The sequence below is a fragment of the Entelurus aequoreus genome, linkage group LG08 (genome assembly GCF_033978785.1).
Source record: "Entelurus aequoreus isolate RoL-2023_Sb linkage group LG08, RoL_Eaeq_v1.1, whole genome shotgun sequence".
In the NCBI taxonomy this organism is placed as follows: Eukaryota; Metazoa; Chordata; class Actinopteri; order Syngnathiformes; family Syngnathidae; genus Entelurus; species Entelurus aequoreus.
In genome coordinates this window covers 37,342,575-37,369,447 of record NC_084738.1, presented here as the reverse complement: position 1 = coordinate 37,369,447, position 26,873 = coordinate 37,342,575, and the positions used below count along the sequence as shown (strand labels likewise).

Genomic DNA, 26,873 nt, shown 5'->3' with positions numbered 1-26,873 from the left:
GATTGTAGAGGATATTTTGGGACAGCATTGTGACCAGCTATTAAGTCGTCTGTTTTCATCGCAAAATTCCACAGTATTCTGGACATCTGTGTTGGTGAATCTTTTGCAATTTGTTCAATGAACAATGGAGAAAGCAAAGAAGAAAGCTGTAGGTGGGAAGCGGTGTATTTCGGCCGGCTGCAGCAACACAAACACAGCCGATGTTTCATTGTTTACATTCCCAAAAGATGACAGTCAAGCTTTAGCATTGGCCTGTGGAGAACTGGGACAACAGAGACTCTTACCAGGAGGACTTTGAGTTGGATACGCAGACGCGGTACCGTGAGTACGTACGCAGCTGCGGCTTCCAAACATTTGATCGCTTGCCAGTACGTGCGTGCTGCTATGTGCATGTCACGTACGTAACTTTGGGGACTTTGGGGAAATATATGTGCTGTATGAACTTTGGGGAGGTGAACGGTACTTTGGGCTGTGGGATTGAGTGTGTTGTGAGGGTGTTTGATTTGTATTGGCGGGTTATATGGACGGGTGGGGGGGGGGAGTGTTTGTTATGCGGGATTAATTTGTGGCATATTAAATATAAGCCTGGTTGTGTTGTGGCTAATAGAGTATATATTTGTCTTGTGTTTATTTACTGTTTTAGTCATTCCCAGCTGAATATCAGGTCCCACCCGCCTCTCACAGCATCTTCCCTATCTGAATCGCTTCCACTGCCCTCTAGTCCTTCACTCTCACTTTCCTCATCCACAAATCTTTCATCCTCGCTACCAAAAGTTGCAAACTTTATCGTCGATGTTCTCTACTAAATCCTTTCAGCAAAAATATGACAATATTGTGAAATGATCAAGTATGACACATAGAATGGACCTGCTATCCCCGTTTAAATAAGAAAATCGCATTTCAGTAGGCCTTTAACACTGAGTGATCTCCATCCTGCTATGGCGTCCCACAATGCACCTGCTGTGAACCTGTTTTTATGTTGTTGTTTTTTGTTTTTTTTCTTTTATCGTGCTCTGTTTGTGTTGTGGTGTGCTTGCTCGTTTCTCTTGTGTTATCTTTTAACCTGCCCATTGTACAGCACTTTGGCTACCCTTGTGGTACATTTTAAATGTGCTTTATAAATAAAGTTGATTCGATTTGATTTGATTTCTTATCAACAGTGGAAACATATTTAATCCAATTTCTTAAGTCAGTTATTCTCCAATTGTGGTATGCATACTACTAGTGGCACGCATGTAGTAGTCTGCCAAAGAATCACTTACTTAAATATTCAAACACGGTGTTACTGCTCAAACTGTGTATAATGTTACAGTGGCCAAAAATATTAAATATACCTCTGAAACAAAACCTCTGCCTTGTTTTTAATGAATATGTAGGGCCTAATATGCTACTGTATTTAAATGTTAGTCATGATGGTACTTGGAGAGCCAAGTGTTTTCTGAAGTGGTACTTGGTGGAAATAGTTTGAGAACCACTGCTTTATCTGTTACTCAATATCTATTATTGAATTGATACAGAGGGACTTTAGGCCAAACCATTGTAATCATAGTAAAATGCATAAAATGTATATTTTTTACTAACAATCTAATTGAGGGAGCATTCCCACTGCACCGGGGATGATCATCTGCAATCAAGACTTGTCTAAAACGTTTACAATAGTTAACAAAGTGAGGACATGATTTACAAAACAGAGAGTATTGTGGAATTGTAAGGCTTTTACATGACAGTTATGGCAAACAGAATGAAGTGTTTGCACCATTTTTACCCCTTTTTTATGTACTGCGTCCAGTACCAGCGACGTTTGCCCGTGAAATAGAGAAAGCTACCTCAGTCAAAAAAAAACGATGTTATGGCTCATACAATATGTATTTGAAGACATTCCACTTTAGAGGTGCAATATACTGGTGGATGAAATGGAAATTTATACAAATAGCTCCAGCGCCTGATTCATAGCCGCATACTGGTCACTTCAACAAAGGAAATTACATCTTAAATGTAATGTCTGGGAATAGCTGATGTAAAATCGGCAGCAGTTTTTTAAGGACACGCCCAGAAGCTGAATACAGCAGATACAAATTTCCTGGTTACAATTTTAAACCTCAACAGTAAATAAATAAAAACATACAAACAATATGTCATTTTTTTTCACATTACATAGGGATAAAGACCTAAGCAGTCTGGATTGATGCCCTATAATTTAGTGATATGGTATGGACAAATATAGTTACATTAACAATAAATGAAATAAAAATGATACAAAAGCTGTTGGTAAAAATACAAAAACCTTAATGTTTGGCATGCGCATGCCATATATGCCATGACATGTAGAGTAGGTAAATACTGTTTATACCGCATCACCTAGCAAAATAGCACAATATACTGAAAGTGCTAAAATGGTTCCATTGTGACACATTACATCATGCCATTTAGATTTAAATTATTTATCCATAAGTAAGTTAACTTACATGCTAACAGTTACTATGCTACCACCAAGCAAGGTAGCACTACTACCGAGACTGCTAAGGAAGATCCATAGTTAAGTTACAGTGTGTGCGTTGGAAAAATAAAGTACCCTCTGTGTGCCACGAGGCGGTTTGTGAGTGAGGCAGTTGCAACTACACTGAGGAAGAAAATGTTGCTTATTTGATAACTCTCACATTTCATTGTCTCCCAAGCTTAGGGCTGACTCTTTTAGGGGCAAACAAAAGGATAAAGTGAAAGTAAAATAAAATGGAGAGGCTCGAGAAAAAGGGTGATATCTCTCCTGGAATTAACTGTGTTAGAGTGGCAAAGTATAGATTGATGCATTAAAAAATAAAGAACAGAGCACTTTGGGCCTGATTTACTCAATTTTGCATGTACCCAAACATGTGCAAACTTGGTAGCACAAGCAAAGCCGATTTACTAATGCAGTGTTTTTCAACCACTGTGCCGCGGCACACTAGTGTACCGTGAGATATTGTCTGGTGTGCCGTGGGAGATTATGTAATTTCACCTAATTCGGTTAAACATATTTTTTGCAAACCAGTAATTAGAATCCGCAAATGTGCCGTTGTTGAGTGGCTGTGCTGTCTAGAGCTCAGCAGAGTAGCCGTGTAATACTCTTCCATATCAGTAGGTGGCAGCAGGGAGCTAATTGCTTAGTAGATGTCAGGAACGACGACGATGGTTCGCAGGTAAAAAGGTATCTAACACTTAAACCAAAAATAAACAAAAGGCGAGTGCCGCTAAGAAAAGGCATTGAAGCTTAGGGCTGGCTATGCAAAACGGAGCTAAAACTGAACTGGTTGCAAAGTAAACAAAAACAGAATGCTGGACGACAGCAAAGACTTACAGCGTGTGGAGCAGACGGCATCCACAAAGTGCATCCGTACATGACATGACAGTCAACACCAAATTAGGAGCGCAAGACAAGAACTAAAACACTACACACAGGAAAAACTCAAAATAAGTCACGGAATGATGTGACAGGTCGTGACAGTAGACTTACTTTGAGACAAGAGCTGTAGTGATGCATGGTTGGTTATGGTTTGAATTCATATCCAACAATTGCGAGAATGACTCTTTACTGTCAATATCGGCTGCTGAGTTTCATTTTTTAATGTTTTCTGCTGGTGGTGTGCCTCAGGATTTTTTCAATGAAAAAAATGTGCCTTGGCTCTGAAAAGGTTGAAAAACACTGTACTAATGTGTGCAAAGTGGATTGCGTCTCTTAAGTGAGCAGAATAAAGAGTGCAATCTATTTTGCTTATATGTCTTCATTAATATCCAAATATGCTGATCACCAAAATGTCCACAATACTGGGAGTAGAAAATGCAATTATATTATACAGCACAGGCAATGTGATTTATCAGCACTCATCACCGTTTTAGCAGCACCATTTTGCATTTTACTTAGCACGTTTGATAAGGACGTGTAAACTGACACAGTTACGCATATGTCTGTGAGGTAGGAGTGCTCGTGCTGCACAGACACACGATGGACAGAGAATCCTCCATCCTACACATTGTCTATTCAGCAACATACTTTTATACATTCATAGCTGTTAGATGAATTAAGTGGCTGATGCGTTTTGGTGTCATTAAATCTTTCTTTTTTCGAATATCCTATATGTTAAAAAAAAACTCATTGAAGCATGCATTTTTTGCGTCTTGAGCGCATTAGTGCAGCCTCCCTCCCATGCACCTTCAGTGGTTATAAAAAAGAAAACAAGTGGTGTAAATGTAGATGCACTGCTTCTACATGCAACAAATGCAGTGCATTTGTCTACTGCAGGTTTTATCCGGCCTGCGGGATAAGTTTGCTAAGTATAAAAAAGTTAATGAAAGCAACAGTTTGTTCTAAATGCGTCCGCTGGATGTCGCAATAGCAATTATTTGTATCGTTGTAGTTGATGCTACATATGTACAAAATAAGCCACATGATGTTATTACATCAGTCGAGGAAAATTATCAAACTACATAAATAACATCCTGTAATTTGATTTTTATATAATTTTTTGGAATCATGATGGATTGAAAATCAACACCAATGAGTTGACTGATGAACATTATCACATATTTCTTCAGAAAGTATAAATAACGACAAATAATGATAGAATACTATTAACCGCAACATGTATGTGTAAAAAAAACCCAACAACATTATGATTTGTACATTTTCAGAATGTGCTTGTTCTATTTTTAAACAAAGAAAACAATCTGAAGTTGTCTTTATTTTTAAGTTATCGTGCCGTGATTTTACCAGTCCGGCCCACTTGGGAGTAGATTTTTCTCCTTGTGGCCCCCGATCTTTTTTCTTTCTTTCTTTCTTTCTTTAGTTTATTTCGAACATGAACACACTTACATCAGAATACATCACACAATTTCATATCATTTCATTTTACATCATGCCCGAAAAGGAGTAGGAAGAAGCAAAGCTCATTTAATCTTACCATTTTTCCACTTCAAAGCGTTTACAATTATATAGAATCATTTACTGACCTTTTTATATAATAAAATAACATCTATGAATTAGTATATACAACAGTTTTGTAGTATGTAATTAATTAATTCAGTCATTATTAACATGCTGAGATGAAGAATGTCTTATTTTCAATAAGGTTGGAAGTATTTCTCATAATTCTTCTTCTTTGTACTTTGTAAGCACTGTTATTTTGAACAACCTCTTAGACTGGATCATATCAGTACAATTTTTTACTTCTTTACTTAATCCATTCCATAATTTAATTCCACAAACTGATATGCTAAAAGTTCTAAGTGTTGTACGTGTCATATAAATGTTTTAAATTATTTTTTCCTCTAAGGTTATATTTCTCCTCTTTAGTTGAGAAGAATTGTTGTACATTCTTTGGTAGCAGGTTATAGATTGATTTGTACATCATTTTAGCTGTTTGCAATTTTACCAAATCACCAAACTTTAATATTTTTGACTTAATAAATAAAGGGTTTTTATGTTCTCTATATCCAACATTATGTATTATTCTAAAATGACTTTGACACCCCTGATCTACTGGTTCTAATTATGGGATTTTTGGTATGTTTGATCACCCAGAGGGTACATACGTATCTGAAAGTACTTCTGGTAAGGCTGTAGGTTTAGATTAAGTCTTGTAGTATTACTTAAGAGAGTCTGAGAATTAATGATAAAATGGTAAATGGTATGTATTGCTTGTATTCCGACACGTGACTTCTTCAGAGGTGGCTGTTGCAAGCATTGAGTATAAAAGAGGCTTAAATCTTCCTGCAAAATGCAGATACGAGAAAAAAATCGAACTATGCAATGGAATAGTTCCCTATTTTACTTTATCAAAAAATGATTTGTCGAGTGATAACAAAGATTATAGGTTGGTCGCATTACCAGACATATCGAACGATTGTGCTCCAGACGCCATTTTACACGACCAAACAGATGGAAACTTGTAAAAGCATGGAGGTCTACGACTTCTTTGTGTGTGGCTGTGTCAGGGAAATTGGTATCAAGAGTCTTTCGGATAAATATGCATCGTTTTTGCTGGGGTGTTGTCATGATTTAAATGAAGTGATCACTGCAAACTCATGCATTCTTCCACTCTGCTCCCTTGGACTGGAGTGTGAGCTGCATGCATTGCATTAATAGATGACCTGGTTGTCCCGAATGAGTTGGATATTTTAAAGTTGGAAAGTTGTGACTCCGTTGAGAAACGTGGAAGTAGTCAAGCATCAAAACAAGCGGCTGAATCAGAACAACAAATTAGAATTTTGTAAGGAATAACGTACTATAGTAATGAAGGCCTCATACTGTTCATGATTCACCGCAAACTTTCTTACACAATTGTCACACTATATAACCAGAAGACTTCAAATTGTGACTCTTCTAAGGAGCCGCAATTGTCAAAAGATGATCCTCGCTTTGAGTGGTGCACCACTTTTCAATTAGTTTCATGCCAGCATGATTGGGCGTCAGAGCCTTGATGGGCCTGGAGGCCTGTTGATGAACACTGATAGAGGCTAAACCAGGCACAGTTTTAATTGCTGTGTGTACGTGCGTGTGTGTGTGTACCAATACAGTGTTACATGAATTCCTGTCACTTCCTGCTATATTGTGTGGATTATCAGATTCTTCTGATAACACTTCCTCTCCAATTAATTATTAAATCATGCAATAGCAGAGGACCACATTACCGCAACCATGGTATCGTACCGTTTTTAGGGGCAACATACTGTATGAGCCCAGAGAGCACAGGTGCCAAAAATGAAACACAAAATAAGGGATGAGACAACATTATAGAAACATGCATGTTATGCACTCATATGTTGCATTGTCGATAAATACAGTACTGGTATAACATGAGGCAGTTGGCATACTAGCCTCTAGGGCAGTTCTATTGTTATTGTATGTGATGTCATTTAAATATATAGACTTTGACATGGGTGTACAATGCTAACATGCTAACCGTTAGCATGACAATCTAGCAAGTAACACGGTAATAAAATCATATTATATATACTGTATATATATATATAATAATATAATATAATTTATCAGTATATGTTATATACTGTATATATATAATATGTAAATATTACATATATGTTATATTTTATATTGCTACTATGGTGCATGTTTAGTCTCCTAATACCTGCATTATCCTTTCCATCCTTACTCTTTCCATCCTTTGAAACTGAGCTACTGTGTGGAACAATTTATTTTGTGGATCAATAAAGTTTGTCTAAGTTTAAGTAATAACAAAGTGTTTAAGCGGAACTGCACTATTTTTTGGAATGTTGCCCATTATTCACAAATCCATATGTATTATGTTTGTGCATTTTAATCATTAAAAAAAACGCTCGCAAGCTAATGGGAGTCTTCCATCCTGCCTTTAAAGCCCTCTGGAAAAACATCCAAAATTTGCCAAAAACGTGCCAGCACCTGCATTTAAACCAAGCTGTAGCAACATTGTTATTATAAAAGCCAAAGCCAGGTAACTACTTTTTCTAGCGCATTGTAACACATTGCCTTGCTGAATCACTTAAGTTTGTAAAAGTTATAGCTTGATCATAAATCATGCCTGTCACGTGCATAGTAAAAGGTTGTAGCCATAATCCGCAAAGCACGTCAACTTTAAAATGTCAGTCGTTAGCAACTGAAACGCCATGCCGACTGAACCTAACTTAGAAATGGCTTCTTTTTTTTTCCCGAGGACTATTCTAAGTTTACAAGTGTTGTGCTGGAACGTTTTAGTCATCCTATCAATCGACATCCCAAGAGCGGACAGTGTAAGTAAATGTTTGTTGTTGTCAAATAAAAGCATGGTACTCGTGCTAATTGCTAATGCTAGGACAATGGCTTAGAGTTTCACTATAGGTTCGCTGGATATTTAGCACCCAGCAACGTTCATGTTTGTTACCACATTGTGTTTCTTGTGTATCATTTTATTAGTAGATTTGTTTTTCTAATAATGACAAAATTACGTATTTCCACAGTGCAGCAGTTCAACATATTATGCACATGCATTGTGTTGCATGTTCACAGTGCTTCCAAAAAGTCATTGTCAGTTATGTTCAATTTGAGGTCTTTCACTCCACCCTTCTGAAATATTGTCCCAAAAGACTACATTTCAACTACAGTATGCGTCGATGCGGGCTCGGACCACGGTGGCCATCATGGATCATAACGAAAACAACAAGAGAAGGCGTGAAGTGACTACGAGTGCAGGTGATTGCACAAAATAAGAAAAGACTAGCTGATTAAAAAAGTCGATCATTTATTAATAACATATTTTACCTACTGTTGGGAATTTCATCGGTAACCCATATGTTTTATTTTTGTATGACCTGTTGGATTAAGATTTCACCTGCAGTTGATGCTTTTCGTTGTGATAGTGAATGTGTCAGATTTGCTATCCCTCTGTTATACCTATGTATTGTTGCAGGTCTCCCAAGACATAGCCTCGTCAGTAAGAAGAAGACGGATGAATGCAATTCCCCGCCAGTTTATCGAAAGATGACTGAAAGATTCAGAGCTGAACTGATGGAGCAGATGAAACTCCGACGTTTGGTCTCACAGTTCAACACAAAGACCACTCATCTTGTGTGGAAGTCTTCTGACTGCCAACATCTCTCCTATGCCAGAAGCCAGCAAAGAGGATGCAGTAGGAGCACACATATCAAGGTTCAAAGGGTCATCAAAGGGATGGGAATTGAAAACCTTGTTCAAAACCGGTTCCCGGTGTATCAGTTCCTTGGAATTGCTTGCCAGTTTGTCTAGGAGTTCTCTTAAGGGCCATTACGCAACGTGCTTAGTGACGTCAGCAACATGGCGGTGCCCGAGCGGAAGAAGTGCACCGAAGTTTGCCGACATTTTACTAAAAAAAACAGCAACCGTGCTACTTTTAACTGTTCCAAATTTGGTATTTAATCCAGGCGCACATATGAGCAATATGCTGAAACATTTGAACACACAGCATGCAATGAATGTCGCGTTTTTGAACCGTGTCGATCTCATCCCAGGCAGCAGTCGTCTGACGTAAATACAACAAAGGGGGGTAGCGTCCCGGAAGAGTTAGTGCTGCGAAGGGTTCTGGGTATTTGTTCTGTTGTGTTTTAGTTGTGTTACGGTGCGGATGTTCTCCCAAAATGTGTTTGTCATTCTTGTTTGGTGTGGGTTCACAGTGTGGCGCATATTTGTAACAGTGTTAAAGTTGTTTATATGACACCCTCAGTGTGACCTGTATGGCTGTTGACCAAGTATGCATGGAATTCACTTGTGTGTGTGAAAAGATGATCGTGGATTAAAGTTAAAAAAAAAATTAAAATTCTGAGATTTTCTAATTAAGGTTTTCATAAGCTGTAAGCAATAAACATCATTGTTATGTCAAAAGAAGGTTCAAAATATTTCATGTTGCATGCCATGAGCCCATGTCATTATATTAGTTCCACCTTGTAAATGTCAACCTTATATTGCACAGTATATTTTGTAGGTAGATGTCAAAGATTTTTAAGTTTTTAAAAAGTTACATTCTTGTGTAATTTAGATGGGGTTTTTTTGTTCAATTCCACAGATTTTTTTTTTAATCAAGGACAAGCGGTAGAAGATAGATGGATGGATATTTTCAAAAGTTTGTTTTCCTATGCTATGTGCCTCTTGAGACCTCACTGTTGGCTTTGTAAGATTGTAGCTCTAAAACTAAACAAAATTGATGGTAATCCATCGTATTGTTATCGTTTTTTTCAAAATAATAATCGATAAGACAACTGACAAAGAACCACATCGTTAAGCAGAAACAAAAGTGGAATCAGAACCGGAAAAATCTTATCAATCCTAGTCTAATGTGTACATTTTTTCAATCAAAGCCAAGTCAAATTGTGGACTTCATTCATTTTTACATTTTACAAGAAGTGCATACACACTCTCTCATAAGTGGTTATAGTGATGTGTATCATTTGTATATGAGGTGTGTATATTTATTATAGTTAACTTTTTTCTTCTATCACTTCTATCCTCCCAATTAACATGCACATTATTCGAAAGGCAAATACTTTTTTGAGTTCAGCAACATCCTTTTATAATTGTATAGCTGCATGCTGGGTGGTTTAAGAAGCTGATTAAAACAAATTTAATTGATGTGTTTTAGTTTCTGCCTGGGTTTTTCCATTATATTTTATTGACAAATCTCCTATGTGAAAAAAAATTCTTGAAGTATGCATTTTTTTGGGTCTTGAACACATAAGTTCAGCCTCTCTTGGCCGATAAAAAAGTGGGTTTTGTTGTAGATGCATTTTGGACTGTGTCTAAAATGCCCGTAAAACGTGGTAGATGTCTCCTGCATTTTTGATAACATAGCAAACGCCACAGTTGGGAGCATGGTACAATGAATGTGCAGTAAATGATGGAGTGTCTCAATGGTGATGCCCAGTATATATAGCACACAAAAAAAATCCTCATTTAAAAAAGGCAGTCTGCACGACTTTTGATTTGGACACGCAGTGTTAATAGATTACATACAACAGGCCCAATAATAGTAGACACAATTTGATAGATTGCACATGCTGTTTAGCGTGCAGTATTTGGATCTTAGTAAATCAGGCCCCAAGTATTAAAAGTGCTAAGTCTATGAATTAACATTAAGCAACATAATGATATGCTATTCAATATGAGTAAAATGGCTAAAATGCTAACAGTTGAGTTGGTAGCACCTATAAAGATTACTAAGTAGGCCGTTCTACAGGGATTTTTAATAATGTAATTTAAATATTTTGACCTTATAAAGAGGAGTGCGCCGGAAATGCTAACTGTTTTGTATAAACTACTCACACTTAGAAAAAGTATACAAGTACTAGTATAGAATGTGAAAAATACATTTTACCACAAAATCACATTGACCAACAATTTAAGGGCTTTTCAGGTAAAGGCATGTGGTTTTCTTTTTTTTTTAGGTAAAAAAAAGTTATTTAAAGGAAACCATGTATTTTTCAGTCAATATACCTCAATAATAAGTTCATCTTGAAAGTACTATTCCTTCTTTTAAAAAGAATTACTATGTGCAGGTAAATACACAAATTAATTCCTCTCAGTAAACAGGACCTAATGTGAAGGACTCAGTGGTAAATGTTAGAGTGTAAGATTTTTCAGTGGTGTGATGCTGAGTAACTCCGTGCACTGTGTACATTTCCACAGATCTAAGCAAGTTTTGATTGATCTTTCCTGCATCCGATTAGATTGGTATTGATGGGCCGTGAGGACAGATGGCCACATGCACCTTCAGCCAGGGTCTCGCTTCAGAACCTCAAATCTAATAGAAATAATAATAATGCATTTTTTATGATCAAACTGCATGGGCATTTGTGTGCGAGTCGTTGCAGGTAACAGACGAGAACACATTTCATCCAGTCAAGGCAGGAACAAAAGTGAAATTCTTACAGATAGAGGTGGATGGATAGATGAATAAGTAGATAAAGAGAAATAAATAGAGGGAGCGTGTGCAACAGCATGGCCGAGGTAAAGAGAATTAAAGAGTCTTTTTTGTGGCGTTAAATATCCATTCATTGGCTGGAGTGCTGACACAGTCAGAGCGCTGCGCTCAGGATTTATAGCCACTCCTAGTGGGCATGCCCAGAATGCCCAGAACTGAAGCACTGCAGTAGGCACATTCTCACTCTGCGCATACACACACTTAAAAAGACAGCTGACTGCACACACACATACTCATCCACCTGGGCATCTGTGTTGTGGATGTCAAGATACATCTATTAGTAAAGCCACCAAAGGTGGGCTGTGATCTTGGATGTTGTATGCAAAGAAGCACACGCACAGTACAATCATGCATACTAACCTGCCAAATTGGCGGTCTCCATGTACAGCGATGGAAGCCGTCTTTATGAAAGAGAAGAAACACATGAAAAATCATGTTATTCAAAGTTTAACCAATCCTATAACATTATATCCATTAATTTACTGATAATTCTCACAACATCCACATGTATCAACAGCTTCTAAACATTCCAATGTCCAAACCAGGGGTGTCAAACTCGTTTTCATTTAGAGCAAGTTGCCAGAATTTTAACGCATACCGCAGTTGGGAGAGTGGCCGTGCCAGCAACCTGAGGGTTCCTGGTGCGATCCCCACCTTCTACCAACCAAGTCACGTCCGTTGTGTCCTTGAGCAAGACACTTCACCCTTGCTCCTGATGGGTCGTGGTTAGGGCCTTCCATGGCAGCTCCCGCCATCAGTGTGTGAATGTGTGTGTGCATGGGTGGATGTGGAAATAGTGTCAAAGCGCTTTGAGTACCTTTGAAGGTAGAAAAGCACTATACAAGTATAACCCATTTACCATTTAATTGACAATGTTTTTTGTTTTTTACAGCAAATTACTGTAAATTAAAAAACGGAACCACTGTTTTTATGATAAAATTCTGGCGAGTGAGCTGCCAGTTTTTTTTTTGACTGTAAAATCACATTTTTACAGTGTACAATTGCCTGACCAGGGCTCAGAAAATCTGCAGAGACTCCTCCCACCCTCACCAAGGACTGTTTTCACTGCTGGATTCTAGAAAGAGGTTCCGCAGCCTCTGTAGCAGAACCTCCAAGTTCTGTAACAGCTTCTTCCCTCAGGCCATAAGACTCTTGAACGCATCATAATAATCCCCTCAATTCCCCCCAAAAACGGATTAACTCGCCGGAATTTAAAGACAATAAAACATACATCCATAAACGTGGATGCATATGAAAAAGTGCAATATATGTATCTGTACAGTAATACATGTATTTATATTTGCACTTTATTGCTCTTTTATCCTGCACTACATCGAGCTAATGCAACTACATTTCGTTCTTATCTGTACTGTATAGTTCAAATTTGAATGACAATAAAAGGAAGTCTAAGTCTAATTCTAAGTGTCTTGCTCAAGGACACAACGAACGTGACTGGGATGGCAGAAGCTGGGATCGAACCCTCAAGTTGCTGGCACGGCTGCTCTACCACAAGAGCCACGTCGTCCACAATATTGATCATGGTACATGCAGCAAGTCATGCTTGTTATTACAACTACATACATTGTCGAGCCAGCTGTGTACAAACAAAACATGAAATGTAAAATGTGGGCTAATATTTTACAGATAATGTAATATCTCAGGCCGTAAGACTCTTGAACGCATCATAATAATCCCCTCAATTCCCCCCCAAAATTGATTAACTCGCTGGAATATAAAGACAATACAACATACATCCATAAACGTGGATGCATATGCAAAAGTGCAATATATTTATCTGTACAGTAATCTTTTTATTTATATCTGCACCGTATTGCTCTTTTACCCTGCACTACCATGAGCTAATGCAACAAAATGTTGTTCTTATCTGTACTGTAAAGTTCAAATTTGAATTACAACAAAAGGAAGATTGTTCATGTTTTTCAGTCAGGACAGATTGAGGTATTATCACATTGTGTTGTGCATTAATGTTAAAGTTAAAGTACCACTGATAGTCACAAACACACACTATGTGTGGTGAAATGACCCTTTGCATTTGACCCATCCCCTTGTGCCACCCCTTGTGGGAGGTGAGGGGAGCAGTGAGCAACAGCGGTGGCCGCGCTCGGGAATCGTTTTGGTGCAAACTCAAAAGCCATTCAGCTGCTGACGCAAAAACCAGCTTAATTCTTGCCGTGGTTAGCTTACGGCTATTGCTGTTGTATGCCGTCCCAAGACGATGTGTAACTACGATGTGTTCCTCGGTGTTCGCTCTTACAACAACAATATCGCTACTGCTTGGTTATTATACAGGTTACGTAACGTAAATGAAGTTGACGGTTTTTCAATGCAATTTTAAAGTGATTTAGATGTAGGATGTCTTGCTCCCATTAGCTGCATTGCCAACCAACAAGAACGAGACGATTTTTGTATAACTACAAAGCAAAAAAAAAACAACCTTTTGTCTACTCGTCTCTCATTATGATTGTGAACGATAGGCAAACTTTTTAAAAAAAGTACACTTCCCCTTTAAGAATGTTTATTCCTTCCACATTTCCCAAACCATTCCAAGGCCAAACAAATGTTATATTTATCAAATACCAAACATTCCCAGTTCTTCTGAATGTCCACATTTTTTCCGGCCCAAAACTTTCTTTCCAAAATTCAACGATTTGGTGCATTTGCAAACAGCTAAAATTATGTATAAAGCAAACTATAACCTCCTAGCCAAGAATGTACAACAATTCTTCTGAACGAAAGAAGAGAAATATAACCTTAGAGGAAAATCAAATATAAAACAGTTGTATGCACGTATAACACTTAAAACCTTTAGTATATCAGTATGTGGAATTAAATTATGGAACGAATTAACCAAATAAATCAAACAATATACTAACATGATCCACTTCAAGAAACTCTTCAAACTTAGTGTTTACAAAGTACAAAGAAGAATAACCATGATAAACATTCTGAATTTATCTCATCCATCCATTAATTTTCAAGGTAATCTTACTAATCTCACTATATGACATATAACTAACTTACTTCACCAATTATTATTTATTTATTTTTATTGTTATTACTTATGGAGTATAGTGTGAATACATTGAGAACAGGAAGTGAACTAAAGTTTTCGCAACTGCTGTGTAAAGGAAAAGGGGGTAGCATTAAATAAGCTCTACTTCTTCCTAATCCTTTTCGAACATGTTGAATAGAGAAACTGGAAATTGTGATGCATCATGTTGTATGCATGCATGTTCGAAATAAACTCAAACTCAACTCAACTCAACAGTTCAAACTACAAGTGTTCACAAAGTACACAGAACAAGAATTATGATGAACATCCTAAACCCTTTTTTTTATTGAGACAAAGATTATTTATGTTTTTAATATTGTTTGCCTACTATGGTATATTATTTATGTATTATTTATTTCTTCACTGTTCTGTTACAGAGAACAAGGAAATTGGATAAAATTGCTCTGGTATGAAAAGGGGTAAGATTAAATAAGATCTGCTTTTTCCTACACCTTTTCGGACATGCTGTAATGAAACAACTGGAATTGTGTGATGCGTTACATTGTATCGTATGCATATTCGAAATAAACTGAAACTGAACTGAACCAAATAAGTCAAATTATCCCATATTTCTCAACCTTTTTAAACTATTGCAGCATCAAAACAATTCTTACATATTAAACTTTTCGAAGCAACTATTGGAGTGATGGTCTTTTGTAGTTTCAGAGAGAGCTGGAGATTACATGAGTCAATGCTTGATGCAGACTGGAATGCATACAGTTTATTGCTACTGGGAGATATTCTTTAATCAAGGAGCTATGAATAAAAGATGAAACGATTATCCACAAAACATTTATAGGATAAGATCGGACTACGTAAATGTCAGGGAAATCCAACTACATCCGCTGAGTAGGGATGGGCGATACCACACTTTTAGGATTCGATACGATACCGATACTTTTTCTTGCATTGTCATCGGTACCGATACCGATACTGATACCAATAATTTCTTATTGGCAATTTTTTGTCAGTCAAAAATATTATTACTCTTGTTATTATTTAAGACAAATCACAAGACAAATACAGACCATTTATACCACATTTATTATGGTCAATATATAATAAAAGTAAAATTAAAATAAATAACATAAATATGAAAAATAAATTAAATATTATATATAATAATAACTATATATTATATATAATAATAATTAAATATTAGGACTTTCCAATTAACAGTCAAATCCGAATTGCAAGAAGCTGCAGTTATTTTTTAAAGTTTGTGATATAATTAGCAATTAATGAAATATGAAATAGGCTAATGTTTTCGAAATGTAAGAAATCATGTTATAGATTAAAACCAAAATCACATTCAATCATATATTCAAGATTTTCTTGGAAAAAAATAAAACTGTAATGCAAAGATGAAGAATCTCCAAATTGTATCTCTTTCTTATCTTGTTTTAAATACTCAAGCAATTTTCAACTAACAGTAAATTCCCCTGTGTGGAAATTATTTGAATTTAGGATAATCATTTAAACAAAAATATTCAGTAGACATTACTAAAAAAACAAAAACAATGCCTGTTTTAAGTCAACAATTGGACAACACTGGATATGCCTGGCTGCATCGCTGTCGGCTGGCTGTGTGTGTGTTGCACGTTGACGACGCTCATTCGCTGTCTCCTGTCACGTGACTGGGCCAGCTCTATACTCTGCCAGGTATACAGGGGTGTCCCAGCACATAGTAAGTTAAGTAAGTCATCAAAAACATCTGAAAGTGATGCTTGCACCCCCCACACGCCGTTTTTTGGTTTATATCGATACTTTTTTCAGAAAAGTGATGCCAAATGAGTAGCGTGTGAGTATCGATATATCGATACCACAGGATCGATACGCACATCCCTACCGCTGAGCTTCATTGGAGTTACATCTGTGGCCTACCAAAGTCATTTTTTACAGTCCGACAAACAGGTTTTACAGTGTGAAAGTATTCTTCATGAAGGAAAATAGATGAAAGGGGGGGGGGATGAAAACAAAAGAAAGGCAAACAGCAGCTTTTGTCTTTGTTCATCTGGTTCACAGAGGAAGAAGAGCAGGGAGTGATTCTGGCTGCTTTTGCATTGGGCTAATTAGTTTAGTGGAATGGCAAGGCGAAGGCCTATTCTGATTAAAAATGTATATGGTGAGTATAAGATGGTGGTAATTGTGTGGGTGAACATTTCTTAAATGGCTGACATTAATCTAACGTGCATGTGCGAGTGTGTCTGAGCCAGAGAAGCGGAGAGAGAAAGTGAATGGTTTTAAGCCAAAAGCTTTAAATGTTAATGAATATGTGAATGTGCGACCATAAACAGTATACATGTACAATTTGCGCTCAGAATTCCACTCTACATTATGGGCATCAATGCCATATTAGTTTTGGGCCCAAAAAACAGTATTGTAATGAAAAATGTACTCTGACTGTAGATCAGGGGTGTGAAACTTATTTCAGATCGGGGGCCACATGGAGAAAAATCTACTCCCAAGTGGGCCAGACTGGTAAAATCACAGCACAATAACTTAAAAATAAAGACAACTTCAGATTGTTTTCTTTTTTTAAAATAGAACAAGCACATTCTGAAAATGTACAAATCATGATGTTGTTGTTTTTTTACACTTACATGTTTCGGTTAGTATTCCATCTTTATTTGTTGGTATTTATAATTTTTGAATAAATTATGTGATAATGTTTATTAGTAAACTCATTTGTGTTAATTTTCAATATATCAAGATAAAATAAATATATCAAAATCAAATTACAGGATGTTATTTATTTAGTTTGATAATTTTCCTTAACTGGTGTACTAACATCATGTGGTTTATTTTGTACATATGTAGCATCATCTACAAAGATACAAAGAATTGCTATTGTGACATCCAGTGGACACATTTAGAGCAGCTGTTTCTTTCATTCAAAAATTTCAGGTGAATTTTTATACTCAGCAAACTCATCCCGCCGGCCGGATGAAACTTGTTTGCGGGCCTGATCTGGCCCGCGTGCCGTACGTTTAACACCCCTGCTGTAGATCATAGCATATTTGTGGTTCGACATTCACTCTTCCACATATTTAAAGATGTATTTATTCCTACTCTATATTCTAAATCATTTCTTTTTTCATACCTAAGTTGAATAGGAAGTGGTTTGATGGCACTATCTGCAGGGGGAAATTATTATGCTGCCATTATGCCATTATCTTTAAGTCCCATCTTAAAACTCATTTGTATACTCTATTCTTTAAATAGACCCCCCTTTTAGACCAGTTGATCTGCCGTTTCTTTTCTGCTCTGCCCCCCTCTCCTTCGTGGTGGGGGGGGGGGGGGGGGGGGGGGGGCACAGATTCAGTGACCACAGATGATGAGCTAGCTGTCCAAAGTCGGGATACATCTGCGGTCCCCTCTAAGGTTTCTCATTGTTATCCCATTGGGTTGAGTTTTTTCTTGCCCTGATGTGGGATCTGAGCGGAGGATGTCGTTGTGGCTTGTGCAGCCCTTTGAGACACTCGTGATATAGGGCTATATAAATAAACATTGATTGATTGATTGATTATAAATTCAGCAGAGGGTGCTGTTTCACTGAAATTCACTCTGTTTCCAGAATTTTGGATTGGAGAATTTTGGATAAGAACCTTTCACTCTCTCAACCTGTACACTACAGAGGGGTCTTCTAGCATGAGAAGAACCAACGGCAACAAAGGAATTGCTAAAAAAAAATCACATTCAAAGTGGAATGCCAACAACATTTTGTGTAGAGAGATGGACCTTGGACTTGCCAACCAACAGCCTCAAAACCTTCAGGTTTTGGAGAGTACTACGCCTCGTTTCGCTTGGGGATCAAATACTTTTTTTCACCAAATCAACAACAAAAAACATATTTATAACTTTAGTGTTGTTTTATGGCTTGTCTGTTGATATTCTGCTTTTTTCTATACACTACTCCCACAACGTGTAGGTCATTTGGCTCTTGGGTGAAATTGTCCATTGAACCTGAAATGCACTATAACCTTTACTCATGTACTATAACTTGACATTCTTGAAGAATTTAAATGCACATGCCTAACTTTGTAATGTTTTAATACTTTTTGCACAACTTTCCAACACGGAGTTGAAAGGTGACACGTTTTCAGTACCTATGTTGAAACCACTTTGTGATACACTAAACTCGGTGGCCTTGCTGATGTAATTTGTTGATCAATTGTTAGACGTCGATGTGAACAGCAAAATGAAGAAGACTGTTTAAATACCAATTCAAATTGAATCCATCTTTGTGACTTTTCCCATTCAGCTCCTTCTTAGAGAAAAGCAAGTTGTGCAAAACGTACTGAAACATTGAACTGTTGGACATGGGCATTCAAATGTTAAGCACATTTTAAATTAAGTTCACCTAGTGTAGTGTCGAGAAGATGTGCACACAAAGTCTGACACCCTTTTTAACATTTATTGCTCCAGTCCTTCACTCAAATATGTCTGTGTGCAACATAAACAGTGATTGACTAGTTCCTACACAGAGACAGTGTTGCCAGGTGTCAGGGGAGATGTTATGGCTCAAGCACTCGCCGCTGCTCAGTCTGCGATGCGCTCACTCAGAAATCAACGCACCTAATACTGATGAGGACGCCGCTCACTATTTAGACCAGCGCGTCCTGCGTTCCAGTACCAGAACGTAGCTACCTGTATTGTACAGTAAGCCCACACGTCTATAGCTCCCTTTTCCGTGTGCCTACTCCGCAGCTACTCTCTGTTTCCTGGATTCGAGCTGTGTGTCTCGTCTCCCCGGACTTCCCCTGGACTTCTTGCCTCCTCCCCAGATCTCGACCTTTCGCCTGCCCAAGGACATTGACGCCTCTGTCCAGCCCTCGACCTCTCACATGCCCACGGACTTCCGGGCCTGCCTTGCCCTCTCTGGACTTCCGCATTCTTCCCAACACGCACCTTCATCACCTGCCGATAACACTCTCAAGTCAATCGCAGCACATAGTCGCACACCTCATAGTCGCACACCACATATTTTGGTTAGTTGCCCACTTCATACTCTTGTATTAATAAACAAGGCTAAGCGACGTCCCTGTCTCAGTGCCGTCTCCTTCTCCACTGTACCATCACAGGAGAAACACTTAACCAATTGTATTAAAACAGGTTGTTTATAATAGGCGGGTAATAAGCTAATTTGGCAACACTGGATTAGTCCGGTCCTCAAGATAAATGATGTACAATATTAAGTACATGATTTCACACTAATATACTGTATATACATACACATATGGGTAACCACTGTAGTCGTCTATAGTACATGCTATTGTAATTTTTTTTCAAACAATATTTCTTATATAAAAGTCTTTTTTTTTTTTTAAAGCATTTTACAAGTTAACATTGTAGTGTTTTGGGAGGACCCAGCACTAAATGGATTTCAATTAATTTCAATGGGCACGGCTGCTGTGAATTACAAGTATTTTGAATTCCGAGCTGGGTCGTGGAACGCAATGTGCTCGTAAGTTGAAGTAGCACGTTGCAAAAGAAATTTAAAAACACACTGGCTAAATCCAGCATTTACAACAGCTATGATAGTGTCGGCAATCTGTTAGAGCCTCATCCATCATCTGTGTAATTAAAAGCCATTTCACACCTGTTGTCGTCACAGCAGCTTTTTAATGAATAGTAGGAAGAAAAATAACAAGATTAGGACCGTACCTCCAGAAAAAAATTAAACCATCATTTCTTCTAAGTGACCACATGGAATTATGTCCAACATCACTGAACAACTGGAGGAGCATGATTGGGTTAAGTGTGTAAATGAATGTGTGCGTGTGTGCGTGTGTGTGTGTGTGTGTATGTAAGAACTGTGTGACTCGTCTAGGGCCTGCCCAACAGGTGACTGGGCCTGATCCCTTTAAGCATCTAGTAATTTGACCCATGCTTAATCAAATCAATTGTAATACCTCCAATCAAATTACACCACCTGCCTGTGTTTCCCATCACACTGAGGCAGGATTAAAGAGATAGAGGAGGAAGAAACTAAGTTCCTGATCTACTAAACAGCATGTTCAAACTATGAAATTATATTAATTGTGCTATAAGTTGGCGTGTGGCGTGTGATCTACTAAGACTGTGTGCACAATTGATAACTGGTTCAGAACGCCTTATTTAAATTAGGTTTTTACGTGTACTGGCTGTGACCATGGAAATACTATATTTCATATTCATACCATTATGCTCTCCAACCTGTGCGCAATGTTGTTGAACTAGCACACATCTATATTATGTATCACCTTTTCTGTAATGTAGAATTGCAATCAACAGAAATTCCTTTTAGCTTACTGACGCGCGCTCGGCAGGGAGGCTGCAGACAATCGCAACAGCACCGCATACATGTCTGGAATCAATCAATCAATCAATCAATGTTTATTTATATAGCCCTAAATCACAAGTGTCTCAAAGGGCTGTACAAGCCACAACGACATCCTCGGTACAGAGCCCACATACGGGCAAGGAAAAACTCACCCCAGTGGGACGTCGGTGAATGACTATGAGAAACCTTGGAGAGGACCGCATATGTGGGTAACCCCCCCCCTCTAGGGGAGACCGAAAGCAACGGATGTCGAGTGGGTCTGACATAACATTGTGAAAGTCCAGTCCACAGTGGACAGTGGATCCAACACATCAGCGGGAGTCCAGTCCACAGCGGGGCCAACAGGAAACCATCCCGAGCGGAGACGGGTCAGCAGCGCAGAGATGTCCCCAACCGATGCACAGGCTAGTGGTCCACCCGGGGTCCCGGCTCTGGACAGCCAGCACTTCATCCATGGCCACCGGACCTATGCAACTCCCCCTCGCAAGGGACAGGGGAGAAGAGGAGAGAAGAAAAGAAACGGCAGATCAACTGGTCTAAAAAAGGGGGGGTCTATTTAAAGGCTAGATTATACAAATGAGTTTTAAGATGGGACTTAAATGCTTCTACTGAGGTAGCATCTCTAACTGTTACCGGGAGGGCATTCCAGAGTACTGGAGCCCGAATAGAAAACGCTCTATAGCCCGCAGACTTTTTTTTGGCTCTGGGAATCACTAATAAGCCGGAGTTCTTTGAACGCAGATTTCTTGTCGGGACATATGGTACAATACAATCGGCGAGATAGGCTGGAGCTAAACCGTGTAATATTTTATACGTAAGTAGTAAAACCTTAAAGTCGCATCTTAAGTGCACAGGAAGCCAGTGCAAGTGAGCCAGTATAGGCGTAATATGATCAAACGTTCTTGTTTTTGTCAAAAGCCTTGCAGCCGCATTTTGTACCAACTGTAATCTTTTAATGCTAGACATAGGGAGGCCCGAAAATAATACATTACAGTAATCGAGACGAGACGTAACGAACGCATGAATAATGATCTCAGCGTCGCTAGTGGACAAGATGGAACGAATTTTAGCGATATTACGGAGATGAAAGAAGGCCGTTTTAGTAACACTCTTAATGTGTGACTCAAACGAGAGAGTTGGGTCGAAGATAATACCCAGATTCTTTACCGAGTCTCCTTGTTTAATTGTTTGGTTGTCAAATGTTAAGGTGGTATTATTAAATAGATGTTGGTGTCTAGCAGGACCGATAATCAGCATTTCCGTTTTCTTAGCGTTGAGTTGCAAAAAGTTAGCGGACATCCATTGTTTAATTTCATTAAGACACGCCTCCAGCTGACTACAGTCCGGCGTGTTGGTCAGCTTTAGGGGCATGTAGAGTTGAGTGTCATCAGCATAACAGTGAAAGCTAACACCGTACTTGCGTATGATGTCACCCAGCGGCAGCATGTAAATGAATGATCCAGCAAGTTCTAAGATAAGTTTTATCATAGGATATAGCTCATTATGACCTTTTCTAATAATTAAACAAATGAACAGCATTAAAAAAAAACAACTCATCAAAAGAATGTTTTAATCAGTCCCTTAAGTCATCCAGCAGCTATACAATTATAAAATTATATTGCTGAATAGACAATCATTCTAATATTTTTTATTTCTGACAGTCCAAATATGTTGACACACACGTAGGATAGAGGATTCTCTCGCCTTCCTCTGACTTTTGCAGCGCGGTCGCCTCCTTTCTCACGGGCGTGTATGTAACTCCATCAGTTTTCACACACTTTTCAGACGTAGTAAATATGCAAAATGGCGCCCACTTGATGGATCACACTGCATCGCCTCCAACCAGTATTGTGGGCGTTCTGATGATCAGCAAATATTCTGCATATTAATGAAGACAGACATGCTAAATGGATTGTGCTTCTCACTGTGCACTTTTTTGGGGAATTTTGCCAATCATTTACAATCCCTATGTAAGACAAGGACACGTGTATTTTATGCGTTGTAATTTTTAATATATGACAAGTACGAGGTGGCTAACAATGCAGCCAATAGTAGTCATCTATTGCGCCCATAAAGACCTCTACTAAAACATCCAAAAAACACCGACAATACTCCATTTACGTGTAGTAACCTGTAACTAAGTATTAGAGATAATGTTATTATATGTGCGAATGTTGAGGACCTACTTTTAGCGGCCCCGTGATCAGAGAGGTAACTAGCTTATGCAGCTATTGTCGTATTGAGCTGCTGCATCGCCTCTGTGTTGTTAAAAGTTATTTCTAGATTAGAATTCATGCCTCTCACTTCCGTAGTAGAAGGTCGTGGACATAAACCAAGAAGTTGGTAAACTTTGACATTCCACTGCAACCCGAAAATGGCGGGAAAGACTCGAAAAGACGCATGTTTGTGGACATTTTTTTTCTTTAAACCTGCGTCAGGATTATAAATAATTTTTCCTTTAAAGGAAAAGATACAGACATCCTATCAGTCGGCATCCCAGTGAGAGCAGACATTGTACAGTAAGTGATTGTTTTATTATGTTCGCAGTTTGTATTTCTTGTTTAGCACTTAGCCATAGTGTTACTTGCTGCATCTGCTTATTACTCCGCTTTTAAAACTTGTCATCATCATCATCATCATTTGTCCCAAAGTGGTAATTGTTGGCTCTTATAAGGTCTGCCATTATTAGTTGTTATTGTTGAAGGAAAATAGCAAACGTTGTTATGCGTTTGTGAAATAATGCACTGCCGTATGCTTAAAATGACCAAAATTGTTACGGCCAGGGCACATTCCAATGCGCCCTGATCCTTGCGCTCGGCTTGTCGCACCTTGGGACAAGCCCATGGCCGCGGCACACATCCAGGGACGCGCCGCGCGCGTCTCCGCCCTGCAGCAGCCGACAGCATCAATCATTTACCGGAAATCGGCGCACCTGTCGGTGATTATCTTCCTCGTCTTCATAAACCTGCGGCACCTGCCATCGCGCGCCGGAATATAGTCTTCTGTTGGTGTTCAGTAAGCTATCATCCTGCTTGATACAATCCTGCTCTCTATGTGTTTTGCACCTCCGTGTTTTCAGTGCGTGTTTTCTTGTGTCGTCCCCGCAGTACCCTCCGTCACCTTGAAAGTGAGTTGTGCGTCTCACTTTTCCCTGGATCTCCCTCTGGACTCTGACTGCCTCCCTCGATCCTTGACTTCCCCCGCATTGGACTCGGACTTGTAGACTTCTCTCTCCCCTGGACGTCCTCGTCTCTTGACAACATTTGGTAACACACACTTCAGCTAATCTACACACATAGTCCCACACATACACTCTTGGATTTTGTCACACACCATTCTATAGTTTATTAGTATTGTTAATTATTATATATATATATATATATATATATATATATATATATATATATATATATATATATATATATATATATGTTGACTATATATAATAAATCTTTGTATATACTGCTCCCTGGTGTCAGTTGCCGTCATCTTCCCCTGCAAACCATAAAAAAAACATGTAAATATTACATGTTATTATGAATGCGCCTTTTACTACATTACATATATACGTACTACTTACAGCATCTATATAAAACATTGATGGAGGTTTGTGTATGTTTTCAGAGCTCTTTATGGGCACAATAGGGCGAATCTCATTACCTCCATTGTTAGCTGACTTTTGCTAGAGTTTATTTCCCAGTTAGAATACATAAAAAAAGAAACACTTGTGGTTGTCTCACAAAATATTGTGAATGATGGACAAAATTCCCCCAAAAAAGTGCAGTTCCCCTTTAAGAGACACAATCCTCTGCCCACAAGTTTAGTAGATCAGCTTTGCTTGTGCTGTGAAGTTTGCACATGTTTAGTACATGCAAGCCTTTAGTAGACAAGGCCCTAAATTTGCACATTAAGAAACAAGTCTGACCACTGCTTAAGTTCAAAATTTTCAGCAAATTTGTGAATTGTGAATTCTATTTATATAGCACTTTTCTCTAGTGACTCAAAGCGCTTTAGATAGTGAAACCCATTATCTAAGTTGCATTTACACCAGTGTGGGTGGCACTGGGAGAGGGTGGGTAAAGTGACTTGCTCAAGGCCACAATGGCAGGGACTAAGATGGCGGAAGCGGGGATCGAACCTGTAACCCTCAAATTGCTGGGACGACATATCGACCAACCGAGCCACGCCGCCCCAAATATATTGGATGATGAACATATGTAAACCTTGGTCAGATGTAGACATTTAGTCAAGATTAGATCCGCCCTCCGCCCGAATGCAGCTGAGATAAGCTCCAGCACACCCCGCGACCCCGAAAGGGACAAAAGGTAGAAAATGGATGGATGGATGGATGATCCAATCAATCTATGTCTATGGACTGATGAAGGCGAAACGTCTTCTAAGGCAAACTGAACAGTCCAGGTGAGATTGATTAAATGCCCTGAGAACACAATGACCTGGATGAATGATAAATAACATGGTGAAGTTGTAAACCGGTCTATTACTTGACTCCTCAATTCCAGTATTGCTAATACCATCACCTCAAATCCATGTTTGCTTCCTAGTAGTTGTCTGAACACTACAGTCTGACACAAAACTCCCGTGAGGCAAGACAAATGATCATGGTGTCTGGAAGTATCTCAGCACCACCTTTACTAAACCACATGTAGCAAATGTTAATGAAAGCTCCCAAATGCCAGTGCACATTAGAGATAGACCTGTTAAACACAAGATCAGTGATGGATTGCAACATGTGAGGCGATGAGGTTAGTACATGCACATATTACTGCAGCAAAGACAAAAGGAAAAATATGCAAAAGAAGAACATAGAAAGCTCAAAAAACAAATACAATTAATTCCCTGAATTAACTAACATTGCAGAACCTGTTTCATTGACATTCCACAGATTGATTGACACATTTTGACATAATCAGTAAGTGACATAACCATAAAAAGTTGCACATTTAAATGTGACTTGACCAGAGACATAAGGAGAGTGTGCAATAATAAAGGAGTTTTTAACCTACAGCAGTTTGTTGACCTGTGTGAAGGTGGCCCCCCTTCCTTGTCCAAATAGAAACCTACTTGTATCGGAATTTCCCAAAATAAGACAATTTAATTATGTGACAAGACGCCAGTTTATCCAGGCTGTTTGAGACAAACTGGTAAGAAGAAACCTAGCTCCTAAAATAATTTACTAAAATAGCGACCTTTGTGTATGTGTCTGATCCTAATAACTTCAAGGGTCATTTAAAAAGGTTAAACATTACCAACAACAGTAAATAGCAGTGGAAATGGGTAGATCCAAAGCTTAACAGTTACTAGCGCCAGCTTCTTAGCATGTAGCATTCTATTCTTCTATTGTATTTCTACCACTTAGCTAAACAAACTAAAATTACCACAATTGCCCCCTAGTGTATGAGAGGCACACTGCGTATGGTCACCAGTCACATTAGAGATAAGAGCATGGAAACTAAAACTTCACATGTAGGTGTGAAAATAGAATAAACTTAATTATTTGACAAATCAGACTAATTTATTGCATTCAAATGTACTGACTGTAAAAAGAGACATGACGTCAGACAAGGCTTCACAAATGTCCAATGATTACTTTCAAACTAGTAAAAATAAAATGTATAGCATGTGATGTCATCTGTGTCAGTAGAAATGTTCACATTTCAGCCAACACAAATTCCACTTCTCACACGCACTGTCACGATTGGGTCGCATGTTCATGCGTGGGCCGTTCTCCCAGGATGCAGACAGAACTCCGGACAAAGTGTGCAGGTAAGAATATGATTTATTCCTCATAAATCATATCAAATACAAAAATACAGGATACAAACAAAGAGACGCATGCCGATCGCATGAGGAGCAAAGGAACTAGGTAGCGCGACAGCTTAGCATGTAAACAGGAAGCAAAAAATCATCAAATGTAACGGTTGCATAAAGCAAACAAGGAAACCAGACTGAGCTCACTGATTAGGGCCCAGCAGCAGGTGAGCGTGCCGAACACTAATCAGAG

General features: G+C 38.5%; 1 protein-coding gene across 9 annotated transcripts in view; it reads right to left on the bottom strand.

Annotated features, from left to right (window-relative positions):
- Nucleotides 1-26,873, bottom strand: part of rbfox3a (RNA binding fox-1 homolog 3a) — a 1,185,382-nt gene that overhangs the window by 827,181 nt on the left and 331,328 nt on the right. For all 9 annotated transcript variants that reach the window (XM_062056429.1, XM_062056431.1, XM_062056424.1 and 6 more), the window contains exon 3: nt 11,814-11,854. In XM_062056429.1, the coding sequence (XP_061912413.1) occupies nt 11,814-11,835 (22 nt within the window). In that variant the 5' untranslated portion in view covers nt 11,836-11,854. The remainder of the gene's footprint in view (nt 1-11,813; nt 11,855-26,873) is intronic.